The following is a 19,323-nucleotide window of genomic DNA, read 5'->3' as shown; positions in this document are numbered from 1 at the left end:
CTTTCAGTTGTTAAATCAGTTCAAAACTCGCGCCAGCTTTGATGGCTCCAGTGACGCTCAGGAACGGCGCGGCAGAGCCAAGAAATCAGGCGCGTGGTGCTGAGCAACCCCCCCACACTACGCCCGGGGTTTTATTAGATCCTTATCAGATTTCCTGCAGTCTAGGACGAAGGGCACGGAGCTACCAGCAGGCGCAGATGGGGTTACAGCAGCCCGTCAGCCTAGAATAACAGCCAGTACCCACCAGGCCCCTTCTAACCCCGCTGGAAGCTTTGCAAATCCCACAGCCCCGTTCCCCTCTCCCAACAGCAAACACGGAGGGGGCAGGAGGCTGCTCTGCTGTCCCCAGCCCTGCAGTGCCACCCCCCTGCACCCCTCCAGCAGCCCGGCCTGGGCCCAGGTCCCCTTTCCCTCCCTTCCTTTGGCACCTTGCATTATGGCCCCTTTGCCTCCTGGTGCCCACCTCGCCCCTGTGCACCCATCCACGCATTTTCACCCCCCTCCACGTGCTCAGCCTGCCTCCACGCACCTCCCTTTGGCGCTGCACCACCCCGCACCGCACCTACCTCCGAGGCTTGCACCCGTGCCCGCCTCATGCTTCTCCTCCGTGCACCCTTTTCAACCCAACCGCGCCCTGCGCCGCACTCCACCTCGCTTTTAGCACCCCCTCGTTTCCCTGCCCCACCCTTTGCGCTGCACCCCGCTTTGCCCCGCACCCCTTGCCCCCACGCACCCCCCTTGCAGCTGCCCCCTGCCCTGCAGTAGCTCCCTCCTGCTCCTCTGCTCCCCCTTTTGGGTTCTAACCCTGCTTTGCAGCTGCCCCCCGCCTTGCCGTGCACCCCTTGCCCCCGTGCACACCCCTTACAGTTCAACCCCATTTTGCAACACCCCCCACACCCCTTCCAGTGCCCTCTTTCCAACTGCACCCCACTTTGGAGCACACTCCTCAGCCCTCCAACCCCCTTTTCCAGTTGCAACCCCCTTTTCAGTGTTCCCCTTTCCAGTTGTACTGTTTTACAACACACCCCATTGCAATGCCCCCTTTCCAGTTGCACCCCGCTTTCCAGTGCCCCTTTCCAGTTGCAGTTTCAAAACTCGCACCCCTTTCCAGTGCCACCCCGATTTGCAGTGTCCCCGTCCCACTTGCAGCCTGTTTCACAGCACACCCCCACTTTGCAGGGCTCCCTTTCCAGTTGCACCCCGTTTCAAAACACCTCCCCCTTTCCAGTCGCACCCCATATCACAGCACACCCCGCTTTGCCGTGCCCCCTTCCCAACTGCACCATCCCAAAACACCCCCCCCTTTCCAGTTGCACCCCACTTTGCAGCCCCCCCTTCCCACTCACACCGTTTCCCAGCACCCCCACTTTGCAGCCCCCCTTCCCAGTTACACCCCATTTCCCAGCACCATCTCCACCCCCCTCCCCGCTTCCCCATCCCCCAGCACCCCCTTTCCGCGTGCACCCCCCTTTTGCAGCACCCCCTTTCCATCTGCGCCCCCCTTTCCATCTGCACCCCCATCTCCCACCACCCCCTTTCCACCCACCCCCGCTTAAACCCCGCACTCCCCCACCCCCTTCTCTTCTCCCACCCCCTTCCCCTTTATTTTTTTCCCCTTTTTCCCCCTTTTTTTTCCCGCCCCTCCCCGCCCTGCCCCCGGCCCGGCCCCTCCGCCGTGCCCAGGGCGCTGCATTCCGCAGGCGCTGCGGGGCCGCCTCCGCCCCTGCCTCCTCCCCGCGGCCGCCCCGGCCGCTCCGGGGGATGTTCCGCCGTTCCTCCGCCACCCAAGCCCCGGTCCCGGTCCCGGCTCTTCTCAGCCTGCCGCCGGGGCTGCTCCGAGCCCGCAGCACCCGTGGGTCCCGGTCCCCAGCGAGCCCCCGCCGCGCCCTGCGCCCTGCGCCATGGCCGCGCTCCTCCTGCCGTGGGTGCTGCTGGTGTTGCTGGGCTCGCTGCTACCCGGGCAGGGCTTGCAGGCCAACCCCATGTTGGCTTCCGAGCCTTCCCGGAGACACCCGGCACCGCTACCGGGTGGGGAAGCCGGGGGTATCACGGCCGCGCCGCCGCCGGCCACGGCGCAGGAGATGCACCCGCTGAACAAGCAGGCGGCCAACCACTCGGGCGAGGGGCACAACAAGCACCGCAAAGCCTTCCCCGTGCTGGGCATCGACTACGCTCACGTCCGCATCCCCTTCGAGATCTCCCTCTGGATCCTGCTGGCCTGCCTGATGAAGCTGGGTAGGTCGGCGGTGGTGCTGGGTGATGGGGAAGGGTCCCCACCGCGAGCGACCCCGGGGTGAGCGCCCCGCGGTAGCCCCGGGAGGGACCCCCCGGATTCCCGGGGAAGCTGCTGTCAGCATCCCGGGTGCGACCCCCTGGCTGGACGGGGCAGCATCCCCGGGCAAAACCCCCTGCACGCCCCGGGCAGCCCCCCGGGCACCCCAGGACGGGGGGCGCATCGCTCTCCCCGCGACCTTGTGTCTGCTGCAGGCCCGGCAGCCGGCGCAGTGGGCACCCCAGCCCCCTTGGTTGGGGCAGGCTTGCTTGTCCCGATGCCCAGAGCATCAGCGAAGATGCTCCCCGAGCACTGACCATCCCCTCTTTGGGCAAGGGGCGTTTTAGGTTTCCCTGACATCATTCGGGAGGCAGGCAGCACCGGGGAGGAAGCGTCGGCTGCGTTGCTTTGTTTCCTTCCCGAACCACAGCCGCCTTTTGTAACCTTGGAGAAATCACTTACAATTTCTCCCCGCTTCGGCCTCCCCTTCCTCCCGGGAATCGGGCTGGGCATCCCAAACCCCCGAGGATCCCTGCGGGAAGGGTGGCGAGCGGCCGGGGGCAGAGGCTGGGAGCAGACCCCGCGGGATGAGGGCTCCGGGAAGGCAGCGGCGTGCCGGGGCGGCCGGCGGGTTTTGGCTGAGTGTTTCCCAAACTTCTGCAGCTGGATCGATCGCGAGCCAACCACCCCACAGCGTGCCGTGGTGCCACCACCTCGCACCCACCAGCACCCAAGGGCCAGACCTGGGGAGGTCACGTTGGCCCCGCTCCAGCTGGGGATTTCGAGGGCAGGTGAAATGTTTGCCTGTCCCAGCCCTAGAGTGGGCGACGGGAGGGAGGGAGGGAGGATGCGTGTTGCCTTAATTTTGTTCCTTAATTACCATCAGAGCCGTAGCAGCGCTAGCAGCTCCTTCTGGAGCACTGCAACAGATTGAAATCTGGCTGGGGGTCCTGAGACATCACAGCCAGGGACATTTCCCTCGGGTGCCTGCTCTAAGCCGTGCTCCATCCTGCTCCACTGGGTCCCAGAGACCCCAGACGTGGCCGGGATCGTGGACACTCCCTGCCAAAGTTTTCCCCCAAAGCACCTCACCCCGTTCCCAGATTGCTGCGAGCGTGCACGGGCCGGTAAAACCCCATTTTCCGAACCCCTCCCGCATGTTTTATTCACGCGTAGGCAAATGAGTGAAAACGTTTCCATGCCAGAGGCTTCCCGGGCGAGCAGAGCGGCGTGGCAAGGCAGAAAGGGGATGTGTGGGTTTCGGCCCTTCCGGGCTTCCCCCGTGGAGCAAAGTGCTTCAAAAGCGTGGGTGGCTGAAGGCAGCCTCGCCGCAGGAAACGCGGCCCTGAAACCTCCTCTCCCATGGCTCACCTAGCATCTGTTAAGCGACCTCTGCTAGCTGCTCGGGGCTACTGCACCGCGGTCTCTGCCGCCTGTCTCGGGGAGTAAAGAGTGATGAAATCAGGAGGATCTGCGCGGAAGCCGGAGGAGAAAGGAGGGGCCAACACGGCTGGCCCCTCTCCAGCCAGGGCCGAGCTCAGGGCACGATTTGGGAACCTCGGCTCGCTGCCCGAAGCCCCCCGTGGACAGCGGAGAGCCCGTGGGGCACGGGGACATCCCCACGGGCAGCCAGAGGCTGTTCTGGGAGCCTGCCTTGAAAGTTAGGGTTTGTTTGCCTTGCGTGGAAAGTTATTTCTGGCCGTCAGCTGAGCTCGGTTCGTTCACAGTAAAAGTATTCCGCAGGGCTGTGCGGTGATGGGGAGTATTTTAGGAGCTGCCTCGCAGCTCTGGCAAGGGTCCCTCGAGGACGGCAGGTGCTCTGCAGGGATGCTGCCGATGCCAAAACCGTACCTTCAGCTACCGACCTAGCAGGGGCTTTGGCAGCAGAGCCGTAACGGGGCTTCGTCCTCCTCCGTGGCCTCTTCCCCAGGGTTTTGAGACTGCGTCAGAGCGAGGGGGACGGCGGGGCTGGCTCGGCGTGCTGTTCCCACGTTGCTGGTAGAGCTGAATATTCAGGCTCCCTCAGCTCCATCCCGTCCTGCATCAGAAGAAGTTACACAGAAGTCAGCACGTCGCCTCTGGGTGTCCCCAGCTGGGGTGCCAGGGGGTGACCGCATGGTGCAGGCAGTCCAGGGGCTCGGAAGCACTTCCAGAGCTCTCCCTTGTGCCAGGAGATGCAGCCAGAGCCTTGTCCTGCTGCTGGGTTTCTCCTGATTGCTCTGGGTAATTCACAGGCAGCCTTTGGGGCTTAAGGGGGGACATAAAGGCAGTGTGGGGATGCCCCTTTGAGGCATTTCACCCCTCATTTTACTCCTGCACCCTGCTTTTTGGGACAGGACACGTCGCTTGTGGCCGCCGCGTGCCTTGCAGGCGTGGGCTGCTTCTGTGTTGCCTCATCCCAGCACGGAAGGGCACGGCTGCTGCTGCCTGCTGCCTGCTTCCCTTCGCGCTCGAGCAGCGTTTTCAGCCTGTGGGGGAGAAAATGGGGGAGGGACAGCCACAATCGGGCTTTTCCAACGCCCCACCAGCTACGTGCAGGCCACATCTGGCGGTGACCGTGCCAGGAGCAGAGCAGTGTTAGCTTGCGGTGTCGCAAGGAGATTTTGTCTCAGCCTGTTGCGTGTCCCCAGCACGTCAGACCTCCAATCCCTCTGTCCCCAGCCTCCCCGCTGCCTTACTCACTTCCTCGAGGCTGTTTGCGAGGGCTTTGTAAGGGCACTGGGGGGTTTTCCTCAGCAGGGTGCTGGGGGAGCAGCTGGGGAAGGGCTGGGTGCCGTGCCCAGCACAGGACCAGCTGCACAAACCCGGTGTCCTGAGCCCAGCAGCAGGGGGAATGGGGGAAATTTTAGCTCCAGGAGAGGATCAGGAGCGTTTGGGTTCGGCTGTAAACATTTTTCTATTTCGGGGGAAAGGGAAGGAGTGAGTCAGGGCTGGGAACAGCCGCTTGTGGTGAGCAGTCCCCTCGCTGGCTCGTCCAGGCGTGGACTGGGGCCTGGTGGTCGGAGCTCTGCTGCAAACCAGCTCCTGCCCACCTGCGGGGTTAGCTGCGTCCCCAAAGCCCGTCTCAGGTCCTGCCTTTTGAAACAGAAAAGCACAGCAGTCCTATTTCCCTCCCGGGGTCAGGTTTGATGCAGGACGGCCGTGTTATTTGCAGGGTTAGCTGCACCAAGTGGCTGTCCTGCATCGGAGAGCTCCCAGATCCTCACTGTCCTTCATGGAACAGCCTCACCACTGCACCTAGCAGCTCAGGCAGGTACCGGGGTCATGATTTCCTACACGTCTGCTCAAGGGACTGCTGCAGAGGTTACCTACGAGGCAGTGCTCTGTGGCCGAGCCCTCCTGCCCTGCTTTTGCTCGCTGGTGCGTGCGAGACGTTAATTCAGCGCCCGGTGCAGCGGGCTCTGCTCGGAGCCCGTAGCAATCACTGAGTCATTCCTCTGCCTTCTTTCTTCCCCCTTCACAGCCTTTTTTTCTGTTTGTGTGCCTGGGCCGGGGCTGTTTGGGGTGTCTCCGTCTCTCACAGTCTGGCAGCAGCCAGCGCCGTCCCCATGCCTGCAGGAAAATCCCCCCCATGGCCCCTGTCCTTATCAGAGCCCCATAAAACCTCCTGGGGAGCGTGTCCCTGCAGAGCCAGCTGTCCTGGCAGAGAGGGAGCCCAAAGCCCTGGGATTTGGTGTCACGTCTCAGCTCCGTTTGCAGGGCACGAGGCAGGCACCGGGTCCAGCTCCTGCGTTCAGCGGCGGCGCTGCGGGGGCGGTTGGTTGCCTTTGGCCAGCTCCAGCCGGCCGTCCCTGTCACTGCTGGTGTCTGGAGAGGAACGAGATTAAGGAAGTCCCTTGGGGCCTGCGGGCTGGTGATAGGAGCTGAAAAAAGAAGAGCAAAACGTGACCAACGCACGTGGGGTTGTGGGCAGAGCGAGCCCGGCGGGGGCTGGGGGCAGCTGTGGGCACAGCGGGTCAGATCCTGCGCTCGGAGGAGAGGGGACGGTTTCCAAATTGGCGAGGGAATGGTTTTTAGAGGCTGACAGCTGCAGTCTGACAGCCAGACTTGGGTGCTAAAACGCTTGAGCGCTTTTCAAATGCCACCCTCTGGTTTTCAGCCTGCCGCATCCGTCTCCTGGGGCTGGGTGCTCCTGGAGGGGCCACCCCGGAGGTCTCACAAAAACCCGTGGGTTTGGGGCGAGGACTTGTTGGGGTGAACGAGCCGGGTAGCAAACCTGTTGTGCTGGAGGCAGGGAGCAGGGAACGGCAGGTTTGGGGTGCAGAAATTCATCCCTGAGACAGGACACGAGGGGACAGCACCGGGAGAGCAACGCCGTTTGCAGGGCTCGGGAAGGAGACGAGAAGAAACGTTCGGACGTGCTTCAGCCTTCATCATCACGTCGGAAATACGTCTGCATGACGTGTGGCGTGAGCACACCCGGAGTTATCTCTGCTCCCCGTTATCTGGGAGTTATCTCTGCTCACCGTCTGCCTGGCAGGGCTCTCGGGCTCCTTGGGGTGAGGACACGGGGAGCACGGCGGGGTCACTCCGCTGGGATGGGTTTGGCTCCGTGGGCTCTGTCATCTGGGTCTGGGCTCTCTGATGTGGGTTCCCTCGGGGACCCCAAGGCTTGTCCTACAGCCTGCCTGCTCGTTATGTGCAGGGGCTGCAATTACCAAGGCAGAAATACAGGCTGAGAGCACCCCAGACCTCGCCACGCGTCACCCTGTTTGTGTCGGCGAGCTGGGGGCTGTTCTGCAGGGGAGCCGAGGCCTGGTGAATAACCAAGGGAAGGAGCCTGAAGTACTGCTGCAGCTGGAGCCACCCAAGTGTAAATTGTTGTGCTAATGAATTTAAACAGCCTCTTCTAATGCTGACTTGTTGCGTTGGGCTTCCTGGTCGGGGAATGATCCAGCGCTCGCTGTGGTTTGCCTTCTCTCCCTTTCTGGTTTGCCTTCTCAGAAGGAAGGTCCACGGCGTTGTTTTCTTCCTGTTCTGCCCGTTGCTGATGTCTGAGCAAAAATAAAACCTCCAAACTGTTCCCTCCGTGGATCTGAGAAAACCATTACATTAATTAGGGCTGGAAGAGTGAAAGGTTCCTGCTGTGGGGTACAGGATGGTGATGGAGTGGGGAAGGATGAACGCGTCTGAGCGCAGTGCTGCTAATCACAGCCCGGACCTCCCCAGCGAGGCATAATGCCCATTAAAACAGAATTATGTGTGGTTTGCAGTCACGACTTTCCCCTGCACGGGAACCTCGTCACCTGCTGTGCTTTCTGTACCCGAAGGCCATTCGGGAACTGAAGCTTTTGTTTCGTCCCATTTATTAATTGTGCCAGGGGCCGGGGAAGGGCGAGCTTCCCGCAAAGCTTGCAGGTGGGATTTGGGGTGTGAGTGTTGTTTGGCAAAGTCCTGCGATGGCCAGAGCCCAGATCAGCACTGTCCCAGCTCTTAGGGACACGTAGAGTTATCCCTCCCCTGAGACCTCAAATAGACCCGGGATGGTTTGGGGTTAGAAGCAGAAGGAGCTGATATTTGGCCCGTTTGGTTTACAGGACCCCCCATCAGATGGTCCCAGTGATGTCCTCCACCCCAGAACATCTCAGACATGCAGCCACGGCTTATCCACAATACCCAAAGCTGCCGGAGATCCCTTAGAAATTATAGGGCTGGAGAAGTAGCCTGCTGCCTGCAATTAGTGTGGTAAAACAGGTTGTGAAGCATTCATGGAGAAATGCAAACTGGCTGGAGCTGGAGGGAAGGGAGAGGGTCCTTCTTTGGGTTACGGCACAGGGAAGGGAGCTCCTTGTCTGCAAGGGAGGGACAGAGAGCTCAGGGGAACTGGGGAGCTCAGGGGGCTGGGGTTTGGCTCTGGGCTGTCCCAGGGTCGTGCAGGAGGCAGCCCTGCGCCGAGAGCATCGCCCCAGCCGGCGCTCTGTGGATGCGGCTGTGGGCACTGAAAGAGGAAACTTCAAGCAAGCAACAATGAAGATGAATTACTGCAGCTGCCTTGTAAACATTTGATTACTTTTTTTTTTTTTTTTTTCCCTTTTGGGTCCCCAAGGCTTAATTTGTTCAAATAAAACCAAATCCATCAGGAATACTCTGCGAAAACACGGGCTAGCTGAGCCGAGACGGAGCTCCGGTTCTGGTGCTGGAGCCGAGCTGCACTTCTCTGGTGCACCTCTCTCTGGTGCAGCTTGATAACAGCCTCGGGGGTTTGAAATCTCTGCTGGCTGGCTTCAAAGTGAAGCTTTGAAGGGGAATTGTGGCCACAGTTTGGCTTTGGCCAAGTGTCAATGCTCGGTTTTCCTGCCCATGGATGCGCTGCTGCTTGAGGCGAGTCGTACGATCGCCGTCTATTCAATGTGATGCTTGATGGTATCTCGCTTCTCTCTCTAATTTTCCAGCACCTTCCAGTTGTGTATTAATTGCGGGAGGGATATCTTGTGGTGTTTTGTTCTTCTGCTCTGTCCTGGGGCAGAAGAACACCCGTGTGCTTCTGCTTGGGAGCGAAGAACTGAAATTAAAATCGTGGCAGGCAGGCAGGCACGCACACGTTGCTGCTGCGGGTTGCTCAGCAGTGGTGAGATCAAAGATTGATCGCTGCTCACAGCCACGTAGGGAGAATTGGGCAGCTTGTGCTTTGGTGAGACGTCACCACGTGGCTCGGGGTTGCCTCCTAGAGAGCTTGGCCCACTTGCTAGCTCCATCCCCGGCACGATGGATGTGATGGGGACAGGGCTGACCGAAGGCTCAGGAAGTTGATCCCGGAGTGGAAAGTTGAAGAGTACAAAGTGCTTCTCGTAATCAGAAGGGAACAAATGCGTTTCCTTGGGTTGCCCAGGAGTGACTCATAAACATCATAGCATGCAGCAGTCTTTGTCTCCAGAAAGTCGTAACACAATCAGCCTCGAGGGACGGCTCTTGAATTCCACTTAATAGTGGGTGGTGGTAGAAAATCATTCCCCTCTCTCTGTTAAGCCTGCAAGAGGCACATCTGCAGTAGCAGGCTCCCTTTTGCAGATTTCCAGCAGGGTTTTTTCAGGGCTTGGAATTGTTTAGGAGTCACGACATGCCAAATCTTAGTGACAAATCCGCAGAGCAGGCAGCTTCTCGCCCTGCTGCTGGAGGTTTTAGCAGCACAAACGCCACAGGCACAGGCTTAGGCGTGCACAGACCTTTAAGCAGGAGAGCTGGAGTATCCAGCCTCAGTTTCCCTCTGCAGTCCTGGTCCCTGGGCTCCTCGTGCCTGTGAAATGCTGCATGGAAAAGAGCATCTGCAACCAGGAGCACGCGTTTTAGGTTGGCTGGGTGTGAAATCGCACCGTGCACGCTCCTGCTCGGGAAGGATGCTGGAGGACCGGTGGTGTCGCAGCGCAGGAAGGCTGAAACGGTGCCTGAAGAGGTGGCTCCCGGCCCCTGGGACTCGTCAGCCCCTCGGGTCCCGGCGTGGAACTGCGTCACGGCAGCTCCCGTGGGATGCTCAGGAAGAGGATAAGTGGCTGGACGCTTGCTCCGGCTCCCGGCTCGCCGCCGTCGTGTGCTGCAGGTGGCGGGGCTTTGCCTGGCTTCGCCAAGTCCGGTAGTAATCGGGGAGATATTGCAATCGCATCCTCCCTCTGGTCGCAGTGGCTACCAGCAGGTTGTTTCCTGAAAAGCTTTTGTTTGTCTTTCCTGCCCCTGTTTCCGGGAGGAAATCTGCCCTTCCTGGGAAGGGCGATTGGCATTGCTCGGCCTGGGGAGTTTACCAGTGGTCACCTTGGGCTCATGGGGGTTTAACTCTTGCTGGGGCTCCAAGGGCCAGCAGGAACCAGTTACTGAATGCTGCACCATGTGGTTGAAGGCAAGAAGCTGGGAGAGTGACTGCAGTCTTATTTTGGGTGGCCAGCAGTCTCCAAACATCGCCTTGAGTGTCTCCGACTCCAGAGCAGTCCAATATCTTCACGGAGCAGTGTGAGCTTCAGCTTTGTGCTCTACAAAGGTAACCTGGACGATTTTATTGCAGAAAGCCCACGGCTTCAGCCAGCCCGGCTGCACCGACCCCTGCTAGCCCAGCTATTTGTGGCATCCGGCGCACGCTGCAGCAGCTGAAGAAGTCTGAGAAAAATACGGCTGCCGAGCGGTTGTGTTTAGCTCCTGGCCCTTTTCCGTGGAGCTGGAAGGGTTTTTGGTAGCCCTCCTTTTGTTGGGCCGTCTCAAAGAGCTCTGCCCCAGCTGCTGTCCCCTCTCTGATGCGGCTGGAGGATGCAGACCCAGACGAGGATGCTGTTGCCATATAGAAAAATCAGGCTTTTTGGGGTAAATGCGCCGTGCCCCCAGCGTGCCGCTGCGATGCCACCGGGCCGGGGATGAGGCTGCGGGCTCAGCCTGAGCCCTGCAGCAGCCGCAGCAGAGCTTTGGCCCCGCGTGCCCAGCTGCTGCTGGACCAGTGCCACGGGCAGGGGCAGGTTCACACGGTCACGCCTTAGCAAAAGGGAGCGTGGAGCTGCTCTGCAGGCTCTCGGCAGGTTTGGTAATCCCAGCCCCTGGCTTGGGAGCGGCCGGGGAATGTGCCCGCTGGAGCAACGCCGGCACCGAGCTGGTGGGACCGGGGCTACCGGGGTTACCTTGGACTCGGTGGAGGTTTTTCATATCCAGCTTGGCACCTAGCGCCAAGCAATTCCTTCCTTGAGCGGTTTTCCAAAGCTCCTCTGGAGGATGTTGGGTTTTGCAGCATCTCGTCGAGCAGGAGCCCTGCTGAGGCTGCGTTACACCTCCCTCGTTCCCATCAGGAGGCAAAGGGGCACTGCTGTGCTCACAGCTCTGCCCCACGAAGTCTGGGAGGGGGCTCCTCAAGACACCAAGCAGCCCAGGGCTCTTTGAGATGCCAGGCATCACTGCTTCCCTCAGCAGCATCTCCGTGTGGCTCCGTGTTTCCTCCCTGCTTGAAATTCTGGAGCCGTTGGGTGACGGTCCAGGGCACCACGGGTCCCTCCTGTAAGAGCAAGTAGCTCTTCCTTTGTATCTGCTCCTCGTGCAGAGTGCCCTTGGCTTTCCTTTTGGTTTGAAGGGGAGGCATTATCTAAACATAGGACTGGAAATTGGGAGCTGCTGAGTTCTGATGCCAGCTCTCACGCTGTTCGCTTGGGGACGCGGGCAAGTCCATTTAATGTCTTTTGTTTCTCATTTCCTTTTTACAGCTGAGAGGAAATTAATACCAGCTCTGTAAAAGACTCCCAATTGATCTGTTAATTTCTTGTGAGTGCTTCGGAGATAAAATGAGGGTACGTGCCTTTTGTTGCAGCAGTTCTCCCTGCTCTCAAACAAATTCAAGTGCTTCTGCTAAACGCTCCTGTCCGCGGATCACCACCACGGTGCTCTCCTGCGGCACACGGATGCTTTGTGCTGGAGTTGGTGCTGCCCAGCAGCTTCAGCAGCGCTCTGTTAACCCAGCCCAGGTGCCACCGACTGGGTGACGAGGACCTGTGGGACACGGGAAGGCTTTGGGCTGCCCCAGCCTCATTGGAGGTGGCTGTCCTGTCCTCTCTTGGAGGCCAGCTCCGTCCCACGTGGCAGCTCTCCTGCTGCTCTCCCCCAAGTGTTGTGCTTGTGCTGCGTGCCCCGTGTCAGGGCCAGCTCTCTGGGGCGGTGCTGAGAGGGCTGAGCCCTGCACAGGCTGGTTGAGGTTGGCACAAGTGGCAGTAAATTGGTGCAGAGGCTCAGGACAGGCCCCTTCCTGCCCAAGGGCACCAGCACTGCCGCTGCGGTTTGCTGCCAGCGGCACGGCGCAGCACAGCGGGGCAAAGCGTTTAATGTCAGTTCGTCGTGGTTAATTAGGGCTGGGGAGGGAAGATGAAAGAGTGCTCGGGTTCAGCTGGCTGTGAGCAGGCATTCCTGGTCAGGGCAGCGAGGTTTAATTTGGGAAGAGCTCAGCCTTCGCCGGGGGCACCCTCGCTCTTGGTTTTCCAGCAGGAAATCCTCTGAGCTGGACGGGGTGCGGAAGGCAGCGCCTGCAGAGCGTGAGCCGGCGTGGGGAGGATGTGGTGAGGCTGAGCATCGAGATGTTCCAGCTCTGTGCTGGGCTCGCTGCTCTGCGAGGGAAAGCCCCGGTGCGTGCTCGGTTGTGCCGCGGCACGGCGCCGGGTAAGCCGCTGGGATCCCCCGGCGTGGTGAGCTGGGAGCCTGCAGATCCTCTGTGCAAAGGTCTCAGCGGGTTTCACCGAGCTGTGCACCGCCGGGTGATTGGGAAGAAAGGGAGGGAAGAGCTGAGCTGGCAAATTGCAAATCCAGCAGCAGGCAGCCGTCCCCAGCTCTGTGCCGGAGGGGCTCTGGGTGCCTGCGTGCTCGGTCTGCGTTGGGCTCCAGGAAAGGGAGCTCTCGTCGTCGTCGTTGGTGCTCTCACCGTTTGCGTAAGCAGCTTGTTTGTGAGTGCACACGGCAGCTCTCTGCAGGGCGCTGCACCCATCCTGGCAGGCTGCTAGCCAGGGTTCCTGCAGATGATTCAGATCTGCCTCGTGTGCCTGGGCTCGTTGCATCCTCCTCCTCCTGCGCTGCAGTACTGCAGCGCTGCCGTCAAGGTCCCAAGGCACCAGCATCTCATTTGGCTGCAGCGCAGCGGCCTCACCCCCTGCGACCTTCCAGCAGGGCTCTGTGCAGGGAAAATGAGGTTTCCCTCACCGAGGGGGGAGTTTTGCTTCCGCGGGGGTGCACGCACGGAGGGGCGTCAGGGAAAGGCAGGGAGCGCGGCTCGTCTGCTTGCAGCCCCTGCCTGCAGCTGCTGCAGGATGAAGGGGCGCGTTTGGTTGCGTTCCCCAGACTGCTCGTCGTTTTGGGACCCTTCTGCATCCCCAAATCCAGCCCTGCACTAAAACACAACCTTGTGTTTTCCTGGTGGGGGGCAGTACCTTAAGCATCTGTGAGCGTTTCTCTGCTGGTGCTGCCTGTGGCTAGGAGGGGGCTGCACCACCAGGGTGGAAAGTTTGGCCCTCCTGTATCCCCCTGGGGCCAGACGACGCCTGCCACGGCTGGTACGGCCCTCGTTGGAGCCAGCAGCCCTGGGGGGGCCACACGAGAACTTCCAAGGAAAGAGCAAGGCGCTGACACCACGGGCTGGCTGAGAGGCACGTTCCTGCGTGAAGTTGCTGCAGGCGCTGGGTTACCAGAAGAGGCTTTTCCCTTTCCAGGACTCCTCGCCCTGCCCTGCCAAGCTGTTCCGGACCCATGTGGGGTTCGTGGGCTGCTCCTCGTGCTCTGAGCCCTTCCCACCAGTGGCAGGATGGAGAGGAGCAGTGCCACCGGTGCCCTGCAGCGACGGCTGGTGCCACGGCACACCAGACCCGCTCCAGGTATCACTAGTCCCTTTGGCTGTTGCTCGTCCTAGCAGCCAGAATGCATTAAATGGCTCCAAAGAACCTCCCTCTAAAAGGCTCTGGGCACGGAAAAGCACAGCCTCTCACCTCAGACAGGCTCTGAGCTGTCCTTCTCCTTGTCCCTGGATCCTGCAGCGTGTCAGGCCAGCCGTGCTGATGCTCTGGCTCCTGTCCTCGGCGCACAAAGGGCACGAGGAGCTCTCAGAGCATCCTGCTGAGGAGGAAGGCTCTGGCTTCCACATTTTCTCTGTTTACCCCATTGTGAGGCATGGGCTTTGCTCCCTGAAGGTCCCCAGAGGAGCTGGGGGAAAGGCAAGCACGTGTGTGCTTCCTCCAGCCACCCCGGGGGTGCAGGATGCCTCGACTTGTCTCCTCCATCCGAGGCTTTGCTGGGGGCTCACGAGCAGGAGCTGGCTGCGAAGCGCTGCAGGAGGCTGGGGCAGCTGCCAGGCTCTCCGGCTTCACCAGCCCTGCTGCGAAACCCTCACCAGCCCCTCCTGGTGAGGTGCAGAGGTGCCGTAAGCCCTTTGCCTGGGATGCAGGCTGTGGAGCTCTCAGGGTTTGACTCATTCGTGAGTCGTCCCAGCGCTATCAGCGCCGTTCTTATCTCTTGTAGAGCAGCCGGGGCCGGGCAGGTCACCTTCTCGTGCACGTTTGCCTTGCTGTATGCAGACGGGCTGAGCACACAAGCCTGGGCGAGCTGGAGGCTGTGCCAGGCACCTCTTGATCTCCTATCGCAGCAAACTCCCTTCCCTTCACCCCCAGCCTGTTTGCTGGAAGGGAAGGAAAACAAGGGGCAATTCAGCGGCTGGGCGGGGGGACCGGCTGTTTGAGCAAGGGCAGCGGGATGGGAATGTCAGACCTGAAAAAAAAGAAAAAATAAAGGCTCTATCTGCAGCAAATAGCAACGGGGCTTAATGGCTGTTGGCTGCCATGCGGTACCAAGGTGGTTTCTGGAGGCATATATGTGTAATCGAGCTCGTCGACAAGGTTTGGGAGCCAGCCAGGGCTCCGTGTGTGCGGGGGGACGGATCCTGCAGGGATCCAGGCCAGGGGCGGCTCCATCCTGAGCCTTGGGTGGGTGCTGGCCCTGCAGCCCCGCTGCGGGATCTGCATTAACTCAGTGAGTCACGAGAAGCAGTATAAATTAATTAAGTTCCCATTTCTTGGCTTTTCTTCCTAATTAGCCACAGGAAAATAATGAGGGTTGCACGGAACGTTTTGTTTGATCTGGAGCAAATCGTTCCGCTTGCGAGCTTTTTATGTACCTGTACCTTAAAGAATAGAGGGAAAACGTCAACTCCCGAGCAGAAAATGGCATTTCGGAGGGGAAGATCAAAAGATTTCCATTCTGTGCATCGAGGCCATGGGATGCTTTTCTAAAAGGTCTCCCCCAGCCAACACAGATCGTTGCCGGCAGCCCGCCGGAGCTGCAGAAGTGTCCTCAGGAGACCTGGACTTGCATGAAAATGCTGCCTGCTCCGTGGTGGAGCAGAGCAGGGCTTGTGACCAGCCCCACCGAGCTGCTCAGGTTGGGCAGTCCCCGAGCGAGCCCGTTCGGTGCCCCAGAGGGTTGGAGGCTCAGGTGGTGAGGCTGCAGCCTGGGAGCCACGATGGATGTAATTTAAGTGCCGTGCTTTTCCCACTTCCCCTTGCAGGGTGACAGGAGCTGTGGCTCTGCTCTATTTTTAGGTGTAAATCACCAGCTCTTTAATTCCTTTGCAGCGAGTTCAATTTTCATCCCCTTCCCTGGAGACTTCCCCGCTCCGTCTGCTAACGGCGGCGGGGCCGGGTGCGTGCGGCTCCGTCTCCTCCCTCCGTGCCCTGCTCCCTGCTCATATGCGCAGGCTGCTCGCTGGATCCTCTCCCTTTTACGAGGCAGACGGAGGCCAGACGCACGTAGAGCAGCCACGAGACGTCCCGGGAGGAGGCCGTGCTGCAGGCCAGGAGCAATCAGCAAAGCCTGGCTGAGCTTTGGACAACGGCGGCGGCGGCGCATGGCCGGGTGCTTCGCCGCTGCGCAGGGGAGAGAGGAGTCTGGCTCCTTTTGTGGAGCCACGGTCAGGGTCTGGGAGCACAGGACGGGTTATTTCCCCCGGGGACGGGTTGCAAAATTCGGTCTTGATGGGTTGCAGCTGGGAGCTGAGAGCAGAGGGGATGCCAGCAGCGAGGCACCGGGGAGCTGCACTGCTGCGCCATGGGGAGCCCTCTCCTCGCAGCCCCAGCGGGCAGGACAGCAAGGAGGAACACCAGAGAGCTGGAATCACGGCTGTTTCTACAACCACAGGCTGTGAATGCCCTAAAAGCTCCCACGCACCAAGGGAAGGGCTGGCAGAGCGCAGGGACCAGCTCCTTGTCCCCTGCCAGCCCTGTGCCGCGGGGCAGACGTCCCCAGGGACAGCATCCTGGTGCTGTGATGGCCCCGTGGGGCAGGGGGGACCCGTGGAGAGGGAGGGAATGTGGGGCACGAGAGGTCTGCTGTGGGAAACAGTTGGCGGGTAAGGCAGGAGCTAACGAGACAGCAGCGTGGCAGGAGAGCTGGCAGCAGGGCTCTGTTCCTCCATCCACGCGGGGTTTTAGCCCTGCCTGCGGCTTGCTCACGCATCCTCAACCCTTTGCCACCCCAAAATGCAGAGTCGGAAAGCCTTCCCCACTGCAGCACCCGATTTTGTGAGCCGAGGTGCAGCTCTGCTCTGCGAGGGGGTTGGGTTTGCTGGAGGGGGAATTGGGAGAAATCCCCCAGACACCGCTTGGCTCCGAGGTCCCGGTCCTGTCCTTGGCCTCCCCGTGCAGGCACCGCCCGGCTCCGTCCCTCCAGCCCTGGCAGTGCCTCGGTGGGCTGGGAAATGGCTTTGTAAGTGCCCAGCCCCTGTGGCTGGTGACACACGGGTGGCTTCACCTGGGGCTTACCCAGGAAAGCGTCCGTGTGTCGGGGCTCTCCACGGTTCCCGTGTCACGAGGGAAGGAGCCAGCACCTCCCTGCGTCTGTCACCGCCGGCTGGTGGCTTTGCTGATGGAGCAGGATCCACCTGGCTGCAGCCAGCCTGCTGCCCAGAAGGGTTAAAGTGGCTTTTGGAGGGGCCCTGGCGCTGCTGAGCCACGTGTGCCTCCTTCAGCCGGTGCTCTCTGCAGTGTCCTTCAGAAGGGCAGCCCTGCTGAGCATGCCTGCCCCCCCTCGCTGCCTCCTTCCCGGCTTGGTGCCTTCTCCCTGGGCTTTTCCAGCACTGCTGCATGTCCCACAGCACATCCCTGCCCCAGCCACGATGCCACCGGTCCCACCGTGGGGTCCCCGGGGCTGCAGCGAGTGCAGTGGCATGGCCATAGGACGTTGGTACACCTCTGGGACCTCCTCGTCCAGCCTAACCCCATGCTCACCTCCTTCCTCTCAGCACAAATCTCCCAGGGGGTGGAAGGGCCGTGTAATCCCTGCCAAAATAACCCTTTGGGTTCTCCCCAGGGGCTGCCGCACGCTTGCCAAACCCTGCAGCAGCTCTTGTAGACTCCTGAAGCCCTGGGAAGGGGGTGTTTTTGTAACTGGCCTCGTTTCTCGTGCCTCCTCTCAGCTAGCAGACAGCCTCCTGGAAGCAGCGTGGCTCTGCCATAAATCTCGCTGCGTGGGCACTCGGGAAGCCGGGGGTGCAGCCGCAGGAGCGTGACATCTAACTGTGAGCGTGCCAACGCCGTGCGCTGCCTCCCCTCGTGGCTGCCGGTGCTGCCTGTCGGAGGAGGGCTGTGCACGGGGTGAATTTTGGGGTTGCGGGTTGGGATGCAATGCCCTGCAGCAATCCAGCTCTGGGATCGTGGATGTGAGCATGTGGCAGTTCTGGGAGCTGTTGGGACCTGATAATGCTGGTCCCCAGGGCGGGCACGCCGTGTCCCTGTACCCTGCGGGCATCACCGGGCACTGGGACGTGGGCTGAGGTCGTGCTGGGACCAGTGGTGGAAAACTGGGCTTAGCACTGGGCGAGCTGAGGGGTGGGCTCGCCTTTTGAGTCCTGCCAGCCCCCGGTGCCTCGGGTCCTGGCAAAGAGCGTGAAAACGGAGCCTGGTGGGTTTTATTTCTGGCTTCTGACCATCAGCAATTTTTTAGGGGCCGGGGAGTTTTGTGGCTCAGACTCCAGCCATGTCCCCGGGGTGGGAGCTTGTGGCGTAGGGCATAAGTGCATAAAGGCTTCTCCTTTCTTTCTCCATCAGCATTCTTTTAAAGGATTTGATTAAAACACTATTAAAACATTCCTTCTGCACTGCTTTGGGAAAGGTCCTTAAAGCAGGGGAGCGCTGCCAGAGCCGTGACTAAGCCCGACCTTGGATCCCGTGCCACACGGAGCTGTACTGCAGCATGGCAAGAGGGGACAGCACGGGGTGGGTGGGATGGGGGACTTGCTGGCGGGCAGGTGACCCCATGGGCACGCCGTGCCCCTGGTCCTGGGGGCTTTCTGCTGCGGGGTGAGGCTGTGCTGAGCGCCGGGAGGTGCCGCTGGCCCCCTTTCACAGCGGGTTGCCAGCTCCCAGGGCGGCTCTCAAGTGGCCTGCGCTTGGAGAGCAGCAAATTGGCCACTTTTGGCCTGGAGAGAAGATTTCCAAAGGGCTGCGAGCAGCTCGGGGCACTCAGATCGCCTCTTTGAGCTGCGGTGCCAGAATGGCAAACGCTCGTGTGGGGTCTGGGTCTCTCGGACAGCTGCGCTCCACGGCTGCTGCCTCTGGGCTGCTTCCCAGCACCTTTCCCTCCGTATCCCTTCGGGCTGGGGCTTGGGCAGGAGGTGGGGGCAGATCAGATGTGGCAGGTTTCAAGTCGTTAGGCAGGGAAGGAGCAGACGCAGTGGGACAGGGCTTTTATAATGCCAGGCACGGCACCCGCCCAGCCGACAGCGCCGCTGCAACCCAGTTACAGCGAAGGAAGGGGGGAAAAAAAAAAAAAACGCATGTAGGTTGGAGTCTCTCCCAGGCTGTTGGGTTGGGAGTAAATATTTACGTGGTGCTGCATCCGTCAGCATCGAGGTCCTTGGGGAAAGCAGCCTGGGCCCCCCCTGGTAGCACATGGAGCAGCCGAGATGGGAGCCTTGCGCCTGATGGGGTGCGGAGCAGCCCTTGGCTAATCTCTAGTACAAAGCTCTGTGATTTCCAAACGTCCTTCCTCGACCTTTGCTAATGGTGAGGCTGGGAAACCAGTCCCACAGCTGGTTTCTGCCCTGACCCAGCCAAGAGCTCGCAGAGTCCCCGTGTTTGCCTTGTAGGGCAGGGGCTGGGCAGTCCCACGCCAGCCAGGGTAGGAGCAGGATGCGTGATGTGGACAAGGAACCGTTGGAACAGAAGCCATTAACGTGCAGATTTCCCTTTCCGTGTTTGCCTAGGCCGTCGAGGTTGGTGTTTACTCAACTGTTCTTGCCTTTAATAGTTTTGATGTTCTTTGATAGCGGAGGAACCGCCTCTGTGGGGTTTGTTTTCCAAGGCAGGAATCACGAGTGGCTGTGCACGCTGTGTGCTGGGGGTCACCGTTAGGGCAGGGGGAGAAAAGGGGTCCAGAAGGAGTTCCCTACTGATGGGGCTTGCAGAAACCCAGAGGTGCTTCTCCATCCGTCTGTCGGAGACCGGGCTGCCTCGTCCCATCTGCTCCTGCAGGACTTGGTGGCTCAGGGTGTCCTGGCAGCGGTGTGATGGGTGCTGCATACATCTGGTGGCCAAGCAGCCTCTCCATCCGTGCCCCTCGCTCTTTAGGGC

At 60.5% G+C, this 19,323-nt stretch overlaps 1 protein-coding gene and 1 long non-coding RNA gene across 2 annotated transcripts in view; one reads left to right on the top strand and one right to left on the bottom strand.

Annotated features, from left to right (window-relative positions):
* Window positions 1-1,713: 1,713 nt before the first annotated feature.
* SLC9A1 (solute carrier family 9 member A1) overlaps window positions 1,714-19,323 on the top strand; it is a 29,512-nt gene continuing 11,902 nt past the window's right edge. The window contains exon 1 of the mRNA XM_084497302.1: window positions 1,714-2,235. Coding sequence (XP_084353428.1) covers window positions 1,902-2,235 — 334 coding nt within the window. The 5' untranslated portion in view covers window positions 1,714-1,901. The remainder of the gene's footprint in view (window positions 2,236-19,323) is intronic.
* Window positions 3,411-7,298, bottom strand: LOC311423381. The gene is made up of 2 exons (XR_014685692.1): window positions 6,489-7,298; window positions 3,411-6,135 (listed from the first exon to the last, which is right to left on the bottom strand). It is a non-coding gene; the product is annotated as an uncharacterized lncRNA (long non-coding RNA).

Source organism: Aythya ferina (assembly GCF_964211825.1).
Source record: "Aythya ferina genome assembly, chromosome: 24".
NCBI classification, from domain to species: Eukaryota; Metazoa; Chordata; class Aves; order Anseriformes; family Anatidae; genus Aythya; species Aythya ferina.
This window is presented reverse-complemented; position numbering and strand designations above follow the sequence as displayed.